Source organism: Parasteatoda tepidariorum, chromosome 3, assembly GCF_043381705.1.
Source record: "Parasteatoda tepidariorum isolate YZ-2023 chromosome 3, CAS_Ptep_4.0, whole genome shotgun sequence".
In the NCBI taxonomy this organism is placed as follows: Eukaryota; Metazoa; Arthropoda; class Arachnida; order Araneae; family Theridiidae; genus Parasteatoda; species Parasteatoda tepidariorum.
The window spans coordinates 70,179,992-70,199,845 of NC_092206.1; the positions used below are offsets into that span (position 1 = coordinate 70,179,992).

At 25.8% G+C, this 19,854-nt stretch overlaps 2 protein-coding genes across 3 annotated transcripts in view; one reads left to right on the forward strand and one right to left on the reverse strand.

The window, feature by feature from the left end:
• Positions 1-6,796, reverse strand: part of LOC107444071 (uncharacterized) — a 16,055-nt gene extending 9,259 nt beyond the window's left edge. Inside the window, exons 1-3 of one of the 2 annotated variants that reach the window (XM_016058145.4) lie at positions 6,361-6,796; positions 3,636-3,880; positions 3,142-3,205 (exon numbers count right to left, since the gene is read on the reverse strand). In XM_016058145.4, coding sequence (XP_015913631.1) covers positions 3,142-3,205; positions 3,636-3,880; positions 6,361-6,481 — 430 coding nt within the window. In that variant the 5' untranslated portion in view covers positions 6,482-6,796. The remainder of the gene's footprint in view (positions 1-3,141; positions 3,206-3,635; positions 3,881-6,360) is intronic. The other variant, XM_043045341.2, reaches the window with a different exon arrangement.
• Positions 6,797-6,992: 196 nt separating this feature from the next.
• On the forward strand, positions 6,993-19,854 carry LOC107444044 (AP-1 complex subunit sigma-2). The gene is made up of 5 exons (XM_016058094.4): positions 6,993-7,132; positions 8,915-9,093; positions 11,021-11,129; positions 14,511-14,648; positions 19,558-19,854. Exons 1-5 carry the CDS (start codon positions 7,130-7,132, stop codon positions 19,600-19,602), a joined length of 474 nt encoding a protein of 157 aa, XP_015913580.1. The 5' UTR covers positions 6,993-7,129; the 3' UTR covers positions 19,603-19,854.

The window sequence follows — 19,854 nt, forward strand, 5'->3', positions numbered from 1 at the left end:
GAGACTCTGTATCAAAAAATAAATAAATAAAATAAATAAAAAATAAATTATGTATATATATATATATATATATATCCTACACTTTTTAGTACGACTTCCCACTAGTGTGACCTTTCCATTATAACAACTGCTACAAGAAGTCCCGTTTGCTGTTAGATAGATGTGATGTTATTTTAACATTGATTAGAACATCCAAATTAAATTGTTAATTTCAATATAGTGACAGAATATTGTTTAATTTTTTTTAATTCCCAGAAAATTGCTCTGAAAACAGGTGTTAGACATTTTCGCACTTTCATAATTAAAATTTTTCTATTGACAACAAGTCAAACGATAAAAGTCTCGAAAAATCTTCAAACCACTGTTTCTTTTGATGTTAACTCTCAACAGACATTCTCTATGAAGAAAGAGTGACAAGATCACCTTTTTTAAATCTAGGAGTTTCTGAGCAAAATCAATGGTCAAAAGAATTGTGAAACATTGATAATTACCATTATTGAGAATTTAAAGTGTACATTGCATCATGATTTAGAAATTAGAGTTCCCTGCATATTTATAACCTTTCAAAATTACTTTTCAAATAGTTCAATATATTCATCAATCATACTTTTTCAGCTTGAACATTATATTTACTTTATTATTTTAATCTATCTTCTTATTTTTCATGAAGTGTTGTAAGAGGTGATTTATTTTGGAGATGAAACGCCTGATATTATTCACATTATTCTTGATTTTGGCTTTCCTTTAGATTTCTGGACGTATGTTATTTAACGAAAGTGACTGCTCTTTACCAAAGTAACACTATATGCTTAGAGAATAAATTAAATATTTCAAAGGACATGGATAGAAGAATAACGTTAAAATCACAAATTGCTAAAATATTCAAGATACTTTCTTTACAATAAGTATAAAACAGGATGTAATTCTAAAGACAGAAGAAAATATTCTAAGTTCATCACCTCATTCTCGTGAAGCAAAATTTCAAAATCTAGAAAAGGCATTAAATGATTGGCTAATGTTTATGCACAATATTAATAGATAACATTTGAAAAAAATTTTAAAGTTTTTTTAACCTTTAATGTACTGCATTAAAATATAGTTGCACTTTATTGACTTAAAAAAAAATTTTTATTAGTTAAATTAGTCAGTTTCATTATTCTATATAAGTGCATCAGGATTTAGTCAAAATAAGTCCAGTATTTCTGAAATAAAAGTAAATATTTGCACTAATTTTATGTAATCATGATACTGCAAGCTAACATTACAACATACATTTTTGTTTGGACCACAGGAGTCTAGATATTAAGTGTTGACTGTATATATTCATGAATTATAATTTGAACCTTCGTCAAAATGAGATTTTGACGATGATCCAACAAAGATTATCAAAATTATGCCATATCAATTAACATTTAACGCATCCATTTATAATAATTTTTTTTTAATTTACATCAACAATCTATATTATGTACATAAAACATAACTTTTTTAAGCTTTGGGAAATAAATTAGAATCATTAAGATAGTGGGTAAAAACTTGTTAGCATGAAGTAAAAAAGAAAAGAACATGATAGCAATAAATAAATAAATAAAAAAGTAGCACAATTAAAGATTGAATTGATATAAAATAAATTAGTTCATAATATTTTTTGCTATAATTTTTTTATTTCAGAACTTGTAAAGTCTGTACTGATATTTTAATAAAGAAATGTTTTTATTTTAAAAAAATACACAACATTTATAAATATCCCAACAAAATGCTGGTTTCAGAGGAATTATTTTAAATTAGTTTATTTCATATCTTTTAAACAGAGAACATAGAGCTAAAATCCGAAGTAATTTTAGTAATTATATTTTTACAAACCGTGGTGTTCCTCAAGGATCTATTCTAGGACCCTTATTTTTATTATATTCATCAATGACTTTTGCCAACTCAAACTTTTTGGTAAGATAATAATATCTGCTGATGATTCCGTAATTTTGTATTCTTGCACTGATTAATATCAAATAATATTTCAAATTGAATCTGATTTATGCGTAATTTCAAAATGGCTTACAGTAAATGACTTAAATTTAAATCTAAATAAAACTAAATATATTTATTTCAGTTTAAGAAAATCAGAATTTAACTTAAATTTAAAATTTCACTCTCTCTCCTGTAAAAGTACTAATGAAAATTGACAATGCTACATTCTACAATCTGTAAATAATATCAAATATTCAGCACTATATATAGATTTTAATTTGAAACAGAAAAACATCTTAACAATTTAATTTAAAAATTGCACTTTGTTTTAGTTAAATTTTATCACCTTAAGAATAAAATTCATTTTAATTTCGTGAAAGCACTCTATTGCTCCTGGTTTTATTCTTTAATTAATTATGGTACAATAATATATGGCGGTGAATATAAAACTAATTTACTTCCTTTAATCACAGTTCAGAATAAATGCTTCAAGATTATTAATTCTCTAAATATAAATAATTCAAGTATCCATCAATATATATACAGGAATTAATCTATTACCATTTGGCCATAATGTATTTCTTTGTATTTTACTTTATTTACACAACAATAAATTAATATGCAAATTAAAAACTAATGTGTCTGAAAGTAGACCAACTGAAATATATGAGATTCCCCACTTTACAAAAGAAATTTCAAGAAAACAGTTTTTTTACTTAGCTTCTAAATTATATAATAAATTATCATTTCAGTTGCAAAATATCCAAACATATTCTACTTTCAAGAGTGCTTTATTTCAATTTGTGATGAACATCGACGATTTAGATCTCTATTTTTCACTTTAAAGGAAGCATTTGATTTTTTATACCAGTCTTGTGCCAATCAAAATGAATTTCTTACGCTGACTTTGTTATTTTTTAATATAGCTTCATGTATTATTTTTTCCTCTATTATTACAGTGTTCAATAATATATGTCTTATGATGAGCAAAATAATTTATGATTATAATATCCCCCCTTTTTTTTTTCTTTATTTCTATTTTAAACTTATTGTATTACCTTTCTCTGTCGCCTGGACAGGGTTTTCCTCTTGGCAACAAATATATATTCTTTGTATTTATGCGTTTGTTTTGTTTAAAAATAAAAAAAATGTGATACTTATGGATTATAGGCATACATGTAGCAGATCGTTCCATCTTCATTACAGGAACATCACCAAATTTTGAACTCACATCATAGCACTGAAAAATAATCAAAATATCTAAATTGCTTAAATATAAAAAATAAACAATATCAACCTTTCATAAATTTATAAAACATGAATAATTTAACCTGCAATGCTAAATCAATTTCAAGAATCATTATTGCAAATTTTTTAAATAGAAAAACAATGCAAAGAAGTACACTAAGGATAATGTTTTAAAGCTAATTTTTATTTTAATCAATACCAAAATGTTTATCAATAAAATAATCACATATAAGTTTATAAAACCAGCCAATGTAAAATAAAAATTGTAAATAAAATTTATAAGTTATATTTCTAAAAAATTTTAGTGGCATTGTTATACTTTTAGTCAGAAACTAATACATGAAAAAGAAATAAAAAATTTCACAAAATAAAAGCAAGAATAAAAAAAAAGGAAGATTGATCTTATTTCTTGGTTCATTTACCTCATTTCTCCAGCCATTTAAAGTGCTAAATATATTTTTTGTCCTCAATTGTCTCAAAAAATGATCTAATTTATCACTTCTCTCATCATACGTTCGCCATTCAGGATTGAGCAATACTTGGCTGCGTTTTTCATCAAAACGAAATATATCAGGATAATGTGAAAGTTCTTGCCAAATATCCGGTCTAATAATTCCCACTTGCTCTCCTCCAATAGAAAATGACTTACAATCTTCTTCATTGGGACCTTAAGCACAGAAAACATATTTGAGAGATCAAACATAAGAAATTTTAATGCAATTTTATAAAATTGCATTAAAATTAAATAGAAGCATGAAACAATTAAATAGAAGCATGAAAATAGAATCCCTAAAAATGAATGTCTCGAAGAGATATGGATTATAAAGGTTTTTTACTTCTGTCAGATTATAATCACTGATTTTAAACTTCTATTTTTTACCAGATAAGAAATAACAAGATATTTCTTTATTAACAAACTTTATCGATTGTTTGTAAAATATTCATAGTTTATTGTATTTGCTAAACATTTAGATGAAATAAAATTTAATTTTACTAGAAATTTTTTATAGAGGCCAAATAAAAGTGAACATTTTCATCAGGAATTACTATCCTACAAATCCCTATGTTAAGATATTCATATTCTTTAACATAAATATTTTATTAACTACACAACTGATGATAAAAAAAAGACCCACTGTCCATTATTACAACTTTGTCTAATTTGTCTTTGTAATAATTCAATTAATGAATGTGCAAAATTTACTCTGACTTAAAAAGTTTACTACTCTTTTGTATTTCGATGAGTCATAAAAACAAAAATAAAACTACAACATGAGACCACAAATTTGAAATAGCTCAGGACCCCTACCACGAGCTTTCTGGAATAGAGGAAAGAATTCCATCGGGAATGTCAGATTCCAGATTACGCTTAAAAGCCTACCATGAACATGGCTAAGGAATCGGTCATTTCAGGTCAGATCAATTTTCTGGACATAAGCGCATGGTTAACAATCAGCCAATCTAAGATGTGTGGTGGTACTTTATTTTTCCATGTTTAAAAAGGATTTTTAGCACTTTCATTTTTTTAACTCTCTGTTAAAAGGGAAATAACTTGAATATAACGAAGAAAATTATTAAAAGTTCATTTTTAAAATTTTGAGGCATTAAAATTTTTAAAAAATACTGCTGTTATAATAATTGCTTATTATAGCATTTTTATAATTTAAATTGCTTCTAAGTGTAAACTAGATTATATCCCAGTTCTACAATCAAAGTTAAAACAATTATTTTTCATATTAATTACTTAGTTACAGCTTTTTGAAGTCGAAAATCTTCGGATGAGATTTTTTTTAACAGTTCAATCACACGGATAGTTAAATAAGCTCTAAATTTTTCCTTACTTTTATCATTATAGCAGATTACTTTATAAATTATATTTGTAAGTTTTTTTTTTCTTGTTTGATGTTAGTAACATAATAAAATTCAGAAAACAAAGTTTGTTTGTTAGTTTTCTTTTTTTCTATAGCAGTTGTGTAAATGGGGAGATTTCGATATCGTGATCTGTGGCAGAATTATCGCCAAGTCTTGGATCTTCCGGGCAGTGGCACACGAGAAACTAAAAAAAATCATCACAGAAAGGGACAAACTCGAAAGGTATAACTCATAGCCACCCCCAGGCAAACATCTACATGTTTTTTTTTTTTTCAAAAAATTTGCAAGTTTAAAATCTATTTGGCACCTTGGCGAGCCAGATCATGATATGGAAATATTCCCACGCAATGCATATTGTATCTTTTATTCAAAAAATGTATAACTTCATTACATAAATATTTTAAAATAACCTTCAATAGGAAGAATGTACTATATAATTTTAATAACAGTTTCAAAAGTATTCTATTTTTTCACAATTTATCAAAATCTGAATGGAATTGTTATTATTGTCAAAATCCGTTATAAAAATCCCTATTCGATATGCCCAGCAAAAAAAAATTTTTTATTTAAGTTAGCTATGGAATAAAGAAGTTTTAATAACTTTGGTATAAAACATTTTTAGAACTTTTATTATGCCAAAGAATTTATTTTTTAGCAATTGAAACATAGTTTCATTACTTTGCTGTTACTTTGTTTATGTAATTTACACTATTTTTTAAGATACATTATTACCATTAAATCAGTGAAAATATGTTAATAATTTGTCACATTTTAATTGTTTCTTTAATTCACTGAAATTGCAATACTATAAATTTATCTTGATCTTAAAAAAATAATTATTTATAATTTTTATGAATATAGTAGCTTTAAGAATTTGGTCGAAAATTTGGCTTAATATGAATATAGTAGCAGCTAGAATTCCCATACCTAACGTAGTTCGGGTGTTACAACATTCCATTGATCATCATTACGTCAATTCGCAGAAAAATAATAGTTCTGTATTTAAAGCAATCAATGCTCATTACAATCTTCTATATGAACAGTTAATTATCACACATAATCATTACTAATTATTGAACATTCTGAATGCATACGAAGTATTGCAATACTTTTTTAAGCTAATAACTAGAAATCTAACTCTCTTAAATAACTTAAACAGTAAATTTGTACATTACTTTTCTAAAAATAAACCGGTTTTATGGTAATGAGAGTGTCATTTACGACAATAATAACTTTACTGTTCCCATTAATAATAAATTATATAAAACATCATACCTATTTTACGCTTCAAATTGAAACTATTTAATAAAAGATTAAGTTTGTTAGACCAACTCAACCCATTTGTTGAATTGCGACAAATAATTTGAGAAACAGGTCCATTCGTATATCGTGTCATCTTGTTTGTTATTGTTTTGCATTTGATTTGACAACACTTATGGTTGCTAGAACTAAAAATGGAGACGACCTGTCAAAGTCACATTAATTGGACGCCAAAATAGCTTTCTTTATTCCTGGATATTCAGTAAATGGAATTTAAAAAAACTATTTATAGCACAGATTATAGAACTCGTCAAAATTCTCTTAATTTCTTCAGTAAATAAATTGAGGCAGATTATCTTATAACTAAATAAATTTACTAAAAATTAAATTTTAGCTTGGCGCATTATTGAAAATTGGCGATGAATAACAAAGTTTGTATTTGTTTATTTGCAGTTACAGTTCTATTATCAATCATTATTATCATAAAGACAATCGAAAAATAAATTTATAGTTATATTATTTAATGCCACAATAAGAGCTTATTAAATTACAGAAGAGGTTCTTAACACTATATTGCAAGGATCTGTGATAGTTAGGAAAATAATTACTTTATTTTTCAAAATATCTGGTTCACAAGGATGAAATGAAGTGAAGCTATAAATGTTGACAAATTCTACTGCAACAGTGCAGACGGAACGAACTATAATTTTGTTTCCGTTACCACTGTATTAATTTTAATAATTTTTTACTTATCTCATTAACATTCCATATTTTATTTATAAAAATGGTAATTTTTTAATACGTTTGATATTTCTGAAGCAAACTTTTTAGAAATATGTGCTTGTACTTCAGGGTGGAGCTTAGAACTCACAATTTTTACTATTTTCCCATTTTTCTTGCTCTGAATTGTATATTTTGCTTCAAAAATAAGAAAAATTCTATAAGCCGAAAATTAATTGGGGATATTTCTGTATCGTGATCTGTGGCAGACACATTATTGTTGCCCTGTTTGTATGAAAAATTGGCGTATTTTATTGTATAAATTTGTTTGAAAGGGACTAACTCGAAAGGTATAACTCTTAGCCACCCCCTGGCAAACATCTACATTTTTTTTTTTAAATTTGTAAGTTTAAAATCAATTTGGCCCCTTGGCGATACAGATCATGATACGGAAATATCACCTTCCACTCGAAGAAATTTTCAAAAAAAATTTAGAAAGTTTGTAGCTCTATGGAAGTTAAAAATAAGACTAATCTTAAATCCTTTAATCCAGCTAACACTGTACATTTTATGATTATCGAAAACTAAAAACCGAAATTGAAATAAGAGATTCACAATTAAAATAATGAACTATAATCCTGAAACATAGCGTCTTCTTGTTTCCATGATCATTTACTACTACATTGTAAAGATTTTATTCACAACTTTCATCTGTTATTCATTTTTAAATAAGGCAATTTTAACCTATAGCAGCTGGCGGATCTGCTATTTGAAATATATCATTGGCATGTCTGTAGTAACTCTTTATTAATAAGTAAAGGTAAGGCCGTACCTTAGGTTTGAAAGACCCTAAACTAAGCTAATTAACTTTATTTTATTTTGGGAGATATTTTTGTGTTGGTACTTGTTTACACACCTACTACAATCCCCTAGACTCTAACGGTTTCTTTGTGCTTCCCCAAAATTTTTGAAATATATAACATGCCTCGGGTCACTACCAGTAAGTTAAAAGTTAAATCCCTTCCAGTTATTCCCCTTCTATGATTTTTTTTTTAAAAAAGTTTCGCACATGCTACTGTCCAGATGCTACAAAATTTTGCAATTTTTTCGCCGTAGGTTCCACACTCCCCTCCCTTTTAACTTAAGAATTTAGTTTAATATAGTGAAACCTCTTGAGAGCAGCCACTCTCTGCTCTACAGTAAAATGGTTGTAAATGGAGGTTGATTGTTCTTAGAGATTACCTCCTTTGACTTAAACATTTTATCGAAGGTACATGATTTTTTGCTGCTGAATTTAATTTTAGTCGGTGTCTTGAAAACTTGATCGATGAACAAAATTTAGCGTCTATAAAAATTTTCCCTACTGATGTAATTATATGTGTAAAAACAAATTTATCAATTATGATTGATCTATTTTAAATAAATAACAAATTATATTTTTTGATACTTTTCCTTAAAACTTTTTCTTTCTAGAAATATTATTCAGTAGATATAGAAAGCAGCTGAATCTTTACAAGATGAAAAAAACTTCAAGGTAGAGAAATTACTTTGAGCAGTTCAAAACATAAAATCTGCTCAAAGTGACTTCCTTGATATATTTCCTATGTAGTTTTTTTACTTGTATACAACAAATACCATCTGTAATTTCGTGTGAGCAAAAAGAGTTGGATAGAAATAGATTTAAAAGGGGGTGGTCCCGCTATGCCCAATCTTCTCCTAATTATTATTTTAGTCTTTTTTTGTAAAATAAACAAACTTAGAGTGTTTAATGATTAGTAAAAAAAATTAATTTTTCAATGGTACACATTATTTATTAACAGTCTTTCATTTTTAAAAACTTTTCTTTCAGATGCAATTTATGCTTTTATTTAGCCGGCAAGGTAAGTTGAGACTTCAAAAGTGGTATGTTGCTCATCCTGATCGACTAAAAAAGAAAATAACTAGAGAATTGGTTACTACAATTTTAACCAGAAAACCAAAAATGTGTTCTTTTCTGGAATGGAGAGAACTGAAAGTTGTTTATAAAAGGTATTTCTTTCTAAAGGGTTCACATTTATTTATTTTGAAATGATTGCGTAACTTTCAAGTATAAATTATAATATGCGTGTTACCTTTTGCATTCTTTCAAAAAGAAAATTTGAAATAATTTTATTTTGTAAATAAATGTAACATTTATCAGTATAGGTTTTTTCAAATTTCCATAAAGCACATTTATTTCATTTAAATTTTATCAAATCACTAGATATATTGTGGGTTGCCTGTTTTTATTGTGTATGACATCTTAATTTTTTTTTTTTTTCATATTCTTAATTTTGTCAAGTTATATATGAGGAAAATACATATATTGTATATCATTTTCCTCATTACATATACTGTACATCTTGGTGCATAAATTAACTTTTCAAACCCCTTTAATTTGACAAAATTCCAGGGATTGACATATACATGGGTAAAGTTGCACATTTGTTGATTGTGAAAGATAAATGCATTTTAAAAAATTTTTTAGATATGAATAAATCTATATCAACTTGTCCCTTTCAAAATCGATTCTTAATATATTACTTGCAATTAATTTTGAATTTTTTTCATCATATTTTCTTTGCATATAAAGTTTTTTTTTTTTTTTTTAGAAACAATGCTTTGCATTCAGAAAAAAATTAAGAATAAAAAAATCTATTCAAGAATATTTCAAACTGTTTAGAAAATTTCAAGCTTCAACTGTATGATACACTTTTTTTATGATGAAAGTTATTATTAACTAGAAGCAAGGATAGAAATTAAGTATACATATACACTGATCTGTTCAAGTGCCTCTTATATGAATAAAAAAAATTTATATAATAAACAAAACAAATTTTAAAAAATACAATATTTAAATCTTTTTGTGCTTACAAAAATTGCAATTTTGTTTTAATAAAATAGGTTAAATGGCAGATGTTTTTCTATGAATTTAAATTCATGATTTTGCCTTGAGTAAATCATATTTAATATTAAAAGTAAAGAATAAGAAAGAAAATTATTAAAGTGAAGCTGGATGAAAAATTGCAGAGAAACTGAAATAATCACAATTATGATGAAGTATAATACTTTTTGATAAAAACAGACAAATTGTGGGGGGGGATATCAGCATACACTTAATTGATCAGTTGCTGGTCTTATGGGACTTCTGATAATTACGTCATGCTGGTCTGAGCTGCGTATTTAGCAGTGCCTGCCTGAAGAACTGTAGCTAATTTTGAGTCCTGGATAGAAAGTGTGGTGTAACTTCCACTGCAATTATTAAAAAACCTCACTTCACTAGTATATAAGAAATTTTAACTTGATTCTATATTGGGGTACCTTTTGATAGGTGAAGGTTGATAATGTCAATAATTCCTTAAATAAAGAAATGCCTAGTCTAAAGTATGTTAAGCATAATAATTTTATACAATGTTTGTTTTATACATAGGTTTACTAATAAAAAAAATTCTGGAAATGTGTGATTGTAGGGCTAAGATTTTGTTATAAATAAATAAACAAAAAAAAATTTATGCCATCTATTTTGTGTTTATGAAACAGAAAATAATTCAAAATTTTTTTAATGATACATTAATGAAAAGTAAAAATATTCTGTAAAAATATTAGCTCAAACCAGTATAATGTTGAAACAACATATAGAGACCACATAAGCAAATTAGATGGACAGGTGGTCTTTTTGATACTATAAACATGCATCAGAATCTGATCATTCTTTGCATCAGCAACAAAATAGTGCTTGCATATTGTTATCTATCAAACACTTACACTAGCTTCAATATTTAATTTTGAAATATTTGTATAATTAAATGTTAAAAATGATTGTCAAATTTTTGTGAGAAATTTGTCCTTATTTTGAAATTCTTGTTAATTAAATATTTTTTCCATTTAATATTACGTACTCATTATTTCTGACTATTGATTATTGACTACTTATTAGGTATGCAAGTTTATACTTCTGTTGTGCCGTAGAACAGTGTGATAATGAACTTCTTACTTTGGAGATTATTCACCGCTATGTGGAACTTCTGGATAAATATTTTGGAAGTGTACGTATCAAATGGTTAATCAGATATTAACACTAACTGTGCAAATATAATCTGCGATGCTTCATCATCATGTTAATCAGTATAGTGTTTTATGCTGAAATTTATACAAAACCGAATAATTATTAAGAAATAAAACCTCCTCTATTTCTTTTATTATTTCTCAAAATGTTACATTTTAAAATTTATAAAAACATGATGTAAAAATCACAGTAAATTTGTATTATAAACCTTTTGTATAATTTTCTTTCACTTGATTTACTTAGATAACTCACTTTCTGCATCTGTGGTCCTGTTCTATTCATAAAGTTAATTGTATTTTTATGTTTTGGTCTCCCCTAAAAATTGGTACCCTAAGTGTTAAGTTTTTTTTTTTTTTAATTCAAAAATATGAAAGTTGAATTTAATTTTGATTATTATTATTGATTTAGTTATTTTCTTTGCTGTTAACACTTTTGAACACCTGAGTTTTCTTTACATTAAGTATTTTCAGCATTTGAGTTTGAAAAAAATTTATTTTTCATTTTACAACTTAGTCCGTTTTAAAAAGCCGCTTTTATTGCAGATACATAAATTATTACATTATACATATTACATTATACATATACATATTATTACATTATACATACTATTATTACATTATACATAAACTCAAATAATATCTTCAAAAATTTATATAACTTCATAATAGTGTTGAATAGTGTCCTTTTTTTTTCAGTTTATTTTTCGAAGGCTAAATTTTTAATTTGGTAGTAATTATTGTTTACTATTATTAATTCTTGATTTTTTATTCATTATACTGTTTTACTCATTTTTTAACTGTTTAGTATTTTTGACATAAAATCGAACTTACCCTTTAATATCTATGCTTTTAATTATCACACTATAATAAATTATGCTTTTGTGTCTATTTTTGTACACTTTAAGACCAAAAATGTAACATAAATAATTTTGATTGAATTTACTTTTATTGATTACAATCAAAGGATAGAAATAATGTTTAATGAAAGTTTAATTTTAATTTGCTAATTTTGTATTATGGTTTATTTTCAATTTCTCAGTTTTTGGCATTGCTTAAATTCTACAAAATCTAATTACAGACCAAAGGGTTTTCGACCATTAAATTAACAGGACAGTAAAAACCATGATTTTTACCGTTGTTTTCAAACCTTACTGACCTTATTCCATTTATGTTTGGTAAATAGAAAATGTTGTTTATCTATTATTATTAACATTGATCCTATGGATTTAAACTGAAGATACAACACAAAGGGGGGGAAATGAGTTAAGACTGACTTATGCTATTTAGTGAAAACTAAGATATTTAATCTTTAAAAAAAAAGGAATATTTACTGCAAAAAAATTTTTAGTAAAAGTTTATATAAGCAAAATAATGATTGACATTATTAGAGTTACTAAGTTTAATAATTGGAATATCTTGGATTCATAACTTCGACAAATTAGAGAGGAAAAGAATCATGGATATTTTTAAAAAAACTACTTTTCCATCTTAAACTTATTCTCCCAGAAAAATCCTACAGCTACATCACAAGAGCCGGTTCGTCTAACAGCAAGCCAAATCTCTAACTTAATGAAGAAGAAAACTTAAGTCGTAACTGATAATGTTCTCTACTTATTGGTTGCAAGTTGCTAGGTAAATTCATCTCTTTATGAGGGAGCAGCAGTGGCACTGCTTTCCAACAAAAACCTTTTTGCTAACAGACTCAACTTGAAGGTCAGCTTCATTAACAATTAAAGTGTTGTAGAATAGTTGTTTAATTAAAGTACCTAACAATGATAATGAATAAAAGACCCACATAAATATAACAATTATAAAATCTATGGCCCTATTACAACTTTATGATTATCAACAATTGACTATGATTTACTACATAACAATGTACAGTAGCAAAAAAGAGGACCGCCTTGAATAACTTTTGATCTAATGATCGGATCTTCACATTCTAGGACTTTATCTTATTGGCTCGAGGGGATGACCTCAAATATGCTATTTAATAAGTGCAAAGAATATTTTAAGTTACAAAATCAGACACAAAACCCTACTTTCTCTGAATAAACATACTACCTTTTTTTTTACTGATTCTGATTTGTGACCCCCAAAATATAAGTGGTAGCCGCAATCTGCAAAATATGGTCCCCATAGCTTGGTCAGGAGAGCACTCCAAAGTTTGGACCTCTTAATGTTAATTTTACTTTTTTGCTATATCTGGAGAACTTTTTAAGCAAACTGAAAACTTTTTGCTAAAAGTTTAAAATATTCCTTTATTCAAAGATAATTACATGCAAAAAATAACTTTTAGTGTATATTTATTCTTTTTTATTATTTTATTTAATAATGGTCGGAAAAAAAATTTGAATTGTAATGTATACAATTTTTTGCATCATTTTAAAGCATATAGTTTTACATGGCAAAATACAACATTTGAGCGAAATTGGTTAGAAAGTTCCTGAAAAATTGGATTTCAAAAAGTCAGATATTTAAAAAGTGATTTCTCAGGAACTATTCGACCAATTTTGCTCAAAGTTTGTATTTTGTCATATAAAATTATATTCTTTAAAATGATGCAAAATATTTTATACATTTCAATTCAAAATTTTTCCCACTATTAATTAATAAAATAATAAAAATTAATAAATATTTGCTAAAAGTTATTTTTTGCATGATGTTATCTTTGAACCAATGAATTTTATAATAGTGTGCAAAAATATTTCTATTCGCTTAAAAAGTTCTCAAGATGTATCGAAATATACAAAAAATAAAATTAACATTAAGGGGTCTAAATTTTGGAGCTTTCTTCTGACCAAATTATTGGGACCATATTTCCCAGATTGCAGCGATCCCTTACATTTCGGGGATTAGAAATCCGAATTCGTTGAAAAAGGGGTATGTTTATTCAGCGAAAGTATTTCGTAACTTAAAATATCGTCTGTGCTTATTAATTAGCATATTTGAGGTATTTTATAGATTGGTATAGAGGTATATGACACCTCCTTGAGTCATTTATATAAAGTCGTAGAACGTGAAGATCCAATCATTAGATCAAAAATTATACAAGGTGATTCTCTTCTCTTTTTTTTTTGATGCACTGTACATGTCAATCTTCAATTTTGTCAATTGATACTGAAATTTGTGTTAATGTTCAAGTGTGACTTCAGTTTTAATAGGTTTAGTTTAATTTATATTACTAAAATATAATTTATATGTATCCGAATTTCATTACATAAATTTTTAACACAAAATAATACATTTTTAACATCTACATTCTATACATATTTGTATTTCAAATTTAAACTATAATTAAAAGATTCAAATTTAAAATAAAGCTCTACAGCAAATTTAGGCTAATTTTTTATATGTTTTAGGTTTGTGAACTTGATATCATTTTCAACTTTGAAAAAGCTTATTTTATTCTTGATGAATTACTTCTTGGGGGAGAAATCCAGGAAACTAGCAAAAAGAATGTTTTAAAAGCTATAGCTGCACAAGATCTACTACAAGAGGTGAGAATTTTTCTTTTTTTTTATGATTATAACATTAGCTATGCATTTCTTGTGCTTAAGACTTACTCAACCTTATTTTATATCAATTAAAATACTTTTACAAATAAAATACAAATTATAGAGCTAACTACAAACTATCATTAAAGTCTCTCAAATAATAGAAAAATTTTTAACTGAATGTTCTTCCCTTTTTAAGTTTTTTTTTTTTTTACTTAAAAAATTATGTTCAGAAAATAGCATGCATTCTCAGTAGACTCGTCGCATTATTTATTTTTTTAACTACTATAAAATAAACTTAATTTTAAAAATGTATTTCTGTGTAAGGATTTTTATTTTCCCCTGAAAGAAATGATACATTTAAAGATTATAACTAAAGTAAGCTTTATCATTATAAATTTTCAAATATTTATTCCTTTATAAATTTCTTCCTTATACCGTCTTAGTTCAGTAACTAAATGTTTTTAAACTTTTTTTTCTTTCTGCATACTAAAATAAAGGATGAAGCTGTGGAAAATGCACTGAAAGAATTTGGTTTAGTTTAATTCTATTTTATTCATTTAAAACAATTTAATGCTATTTTTTCATTCAAATTTAACTGTATTTTGATGTTGTTTGTCCGTTTTGAATATTGCATTAGTTCAAAAATATTTTAAAAGCTTAATTTGATTTCATAATTAAAGTGTCTGCAATTTCACAATCTTTCAATTCTTTTAGTTGATTAGTTTTTATTAGTTTATTTAATTACTTTTATCGACAAATAAGTTTCTTTACTTTCAATTCAGTTTTTATCAATTTCAAATGATTTGTTGGAGTGGAGAAATAAATGCATGAAGTTATCCAATCTTTTTTTTTTAATCGAAATTTTTTGGCAAAAATTGAACAAAAAAGATTTTTAAAAATGCATGTCAATACAATTAACTTAATAAGGCTAATGTTTGTGAGTGAATTTTTTAAATTATTCTGAATTTTTTTTTTTTATTATTATTAATTGTTTTGATAGAAAAATTTATTTTATGAATTAAGATTTTGTCAAATATTTATTTATTTCACAAAAATTTTACAATATATAAAGTTGCTTTGTAACCGATACAGTGTTATGAACATACTATGTTCTGTCACAAAATCAAGTTTTAAAAAAAAATAAAAAATATTCTTACTGCTTGTGAGCTTGAGGATGCAACGCTGAATCGGTTACTAAGCCATATATTGATTTGAATTTCATAAGTTCATTCAATAACATCACATTGTATAAAATTATTTTTGTCTTTTAATATTTGAAAAAGATTATTGAAGAATTTATAGTATTGCAAATTTAATTTAATGAATTATATTCTTTAATTTTTAACATTTTAAGTTATACTATTAATATTTCTTAGCACTTATAATATTTGTAAAGCACATTTTACATGTACAATATTTCTCAGTGTTGCCTCACGTAAAATTTCTCAAATTTAAAATTAAACAAAAAATTATTTGTTTCAAATATAAGAGACATTTAGTTTGATTCAAACAATTTTGTTTGGAATTTCAAATTAATGTGTCTGTTAATATAAAATTATACTTATTTATTTTATTTTCATTAGTAACTCCAGTTATTGTAGATAACTTTTTATAAACATTGTAGAAATCACCTGTTATATCAATGATGTCTTAGTTTTTAAATAATTTCACAAATAGTTAGAATGCCAAAAATGAAATAAGGCTTCTTATCAATGTCTATCTTTTTTTAAATGTAATCATCTACATTACCAAATAGTTAAGTTTAAGACGTTTACCTTAGAATAGATATCATTATATAAATATTGTAGCTATGTAGCTTTTTATAAGCTACAGTTGCTTGTTATAGTGAGAAAAAAAGTGAATATAAATAATCAGGGAAATAAATTTATTTTAAACAGAAAAAAAGTTTAAAAAAATAATATATATGAAACAATTTGCTAAAATGAAGGAATAATAAATGCTGACTTTAAATCTATTGTCCCGCCAATGAGTACCAAAATTTTGTTGATATAACTCAAATGTTATCAAAGTAATACAAAATATTAATAATTTTATTGTTTATTTAAATTTTATTTAATTAAAATTAAATTGTATTCAAATTTTTTTGCCTATAGTAGCAGAGGAAAATAGGAAAGTATTTATATCTTTATAATCAAAGTCAGAACCAAATTCATAAACCATTAAAAAAACTTATATACATTTTACATTAACCTCTTCATTTTGGCGTTTCTCAAAATTCTAATTAAATATTTGCCTCTGTTTCCATGAGTTCTGATAATAAGTTTTATTTTTTAAAAAAAAGCAATTCCGTGCTGGGTGCTAAATGGTGCGTATTTTATGTTTATTACACTTTTCGTATTTATGTATGTTAAGAAAAGTATTTTTATGAGCTTGATAAATGATGTTTTAAGAAAAATATTAAATGTGTCATTGTCTTTAAAATATTTGAAATGTTTATTGTACTGTAAGTTTTAAAAGTATATTTGTATACAAGGAATTACCTAAAAAAATCCTCTTTTTTATTACTATATAAAATTAATTATATACTATTTACAAATATTTTTTATTGATGCTGTGCTAAATTTTTGCCTAAAGATGATTCTAGAATATAAAATTAAATTCATTTAAACATTTATGTGTATGTGTGAAAAATGTGTTTTTGTTCTTCATTTTTTTAAAGCTTAAATATTATACATTTATTGTGTAGCGTGGGGGATTTCGTTAAAAATCTTATATAACTACAGTAGTGATTTTTATTTTTGGGCTATTTTTGCAAATTACCTTAAAAGTATTTCAGACATAATTTAAGTATGAGCTTCCAAAAATATGAGCGTAGTTAGATTTTGAGATTGTGAGAAACATGTCTTAATGTGTCTATTAAAACTTGAATCTGAGAAGAAATAGTATCTCAGTTTTCCGTTTAATGAGATTTATTCATTTCTTTACCCAATGTAGCTTTTTGTTTTTATTTAATATTTACTGTTTTATCACAAAGTTGTCACTTTTTATCAGGTTATCCATTGACTCATCTGTTGGAATATTTTTTTTTTCATAGAGCTTAACTTTGATTTTATATTTTCCTAAATCTAAATAAAAAATTAACCATTAATCTTTTAAAAATAAAAGAAATGTCATTGGATATTTTTTTACAATTTCTGTGACTGATGAAGCCCTATACTTCAGAAGATATTCGAGAAAACAAAAAGAAACTGAAAAAACCTCATTTAAAACTAATTAAACAGTTATTTTTAGAGAGGTGTCATAACTATAAATAATAGACAATGACACTTAGAACACACAATAAAATAAGAAGTTTCTATATGAAATGGGATATAAAATGGAAAATCTAGAAGTATTTTGTATTTTAACAATGCATATATCTTATTGTGCATATTTTTGTTAATATTATTATTTAGTTTAAAGCCTTAATTTGTTTTTATCAATCCTTTTTTGAAACATTAACGATAGCCACCATCTATTCATAATTATAACATTAATCATAATTTTTATTTATTCATTTATTTTTACTTTTAAAACCATTCGAATTTTGAAATCCTGCTGGATAATATTTTTTCCTGAATTGTGCAAAAGGAATACACTTAACTGAAATTAATTTAAGCATCATAAATCTTTTTGTATNTTTTTTTTTTTTTTTTTTTTTTTTTTTTTTTTTTTTTTTTTTTTTTTTTTTTTGTTATAACTGTGGTTAAATTGTGAGTACTCACATACATATCAGAAGCTTAGAAAGCAGAGGGAATTTTCTAACTATGTTGATCAAATCAAACTATCCTTTTGCTGTCTTCACAAACTAACAGCATTTGATAATTTTTTCCTAAAATTTATCCAGACTTCAGTCAGCCTGTAAAATGCCAGGTCTGTGGAAACCTTCATAAAATTACAACCATTAGTATTAATTTCACTCTTATACTGTGTATAACATATTTTACACATAAATTTTTTAAAGAAACTTATTTATTATTTAAAATAACTGAATTATTATGTCCAAAACTAATATTATTAAACTTTTTTTTATTTCTTTTCTTCATTAGTTATTAAAAACTTGACTCACCAGTTTTTATTTCATTGCATTATTAGCTTTGATATTTATACATTAGCTAAGTGCCAGGAATCTGCACCAAGCATTGTCATTAGTGCATCAGCTGTACACACTCATCACTTAACCTCAGTAACTAAACCCCTTTTTGCCTTCATGGTAAGGATGCCATTTAATTTTGAACCCCGGACATATGACATGGACAATGCCTAAGTTTGTACTTCTCTGTCCTAACTTATACAGCACAACCAACAAAAAAACTTTTAGTCATTACAAATTTAACAGGCATTTGGCTGCATAACACACCGGTTTTGTCCGCTTCTAGGACCAAACTCGCAACCCCTGGCTCTCCACCAATAGTGTGTGCAACTGATGCATTTTTATTTTTCTCTTATATGATCCACACAAAATTTGAACTATAGAATTGCTACATTAAGATAATTAACAAAGTTTAGTAGTAAATGTCTTTCTTTTTAATAAACTTAGTGAACATTTTACTGCAGAGATTTTTGTCTAGTACCCAGCTTTCAATAAAGGCATGCAAACTTACATTATATTGCATTTTTATATTTCACTTTATCTTTCTAATTTGAATTCAACATTTTTTGTTCAATTAGGTTTTTGATAAATAATAAATCTGGTGTACTAGATTTCAACACTTCTTATTGTACTCTTTGTGATTGATGTAATTAAAGGCTATGCTCGATGAACTAATGTATAATAATTTCAATTCTATATATTAAATATTTTTAATGTTAACACTTTCACAACTCTTCACAAAATGAGTTATATATAGTTTACAATGCACAGTATTGTCATTTGATATTAATTATCAATGGTCAATTTACACTACAGGAGGAGACACCACAAGGATTTTTTGAAGACCATGGTTTAGGATAAAAGTTGAAGACTTGAAATCTTACAAAAGAAACACACAGCAAATCTTATGAAAAGGACGGGAACATAGTTATAGGCTTTCTAAATATATATGATTATCACAATCTGCTTAAAATATTTCTTTTACTATGCACTTATATATATTTTGCCTAAGATGTTGACTGTTTAATATGATCTATTGTAGCTTGTTTTATAAGATTTTAATGAAGTTTATTGTGGCTGAATGTATGAATTCCATTAAATTATGTATTTTAA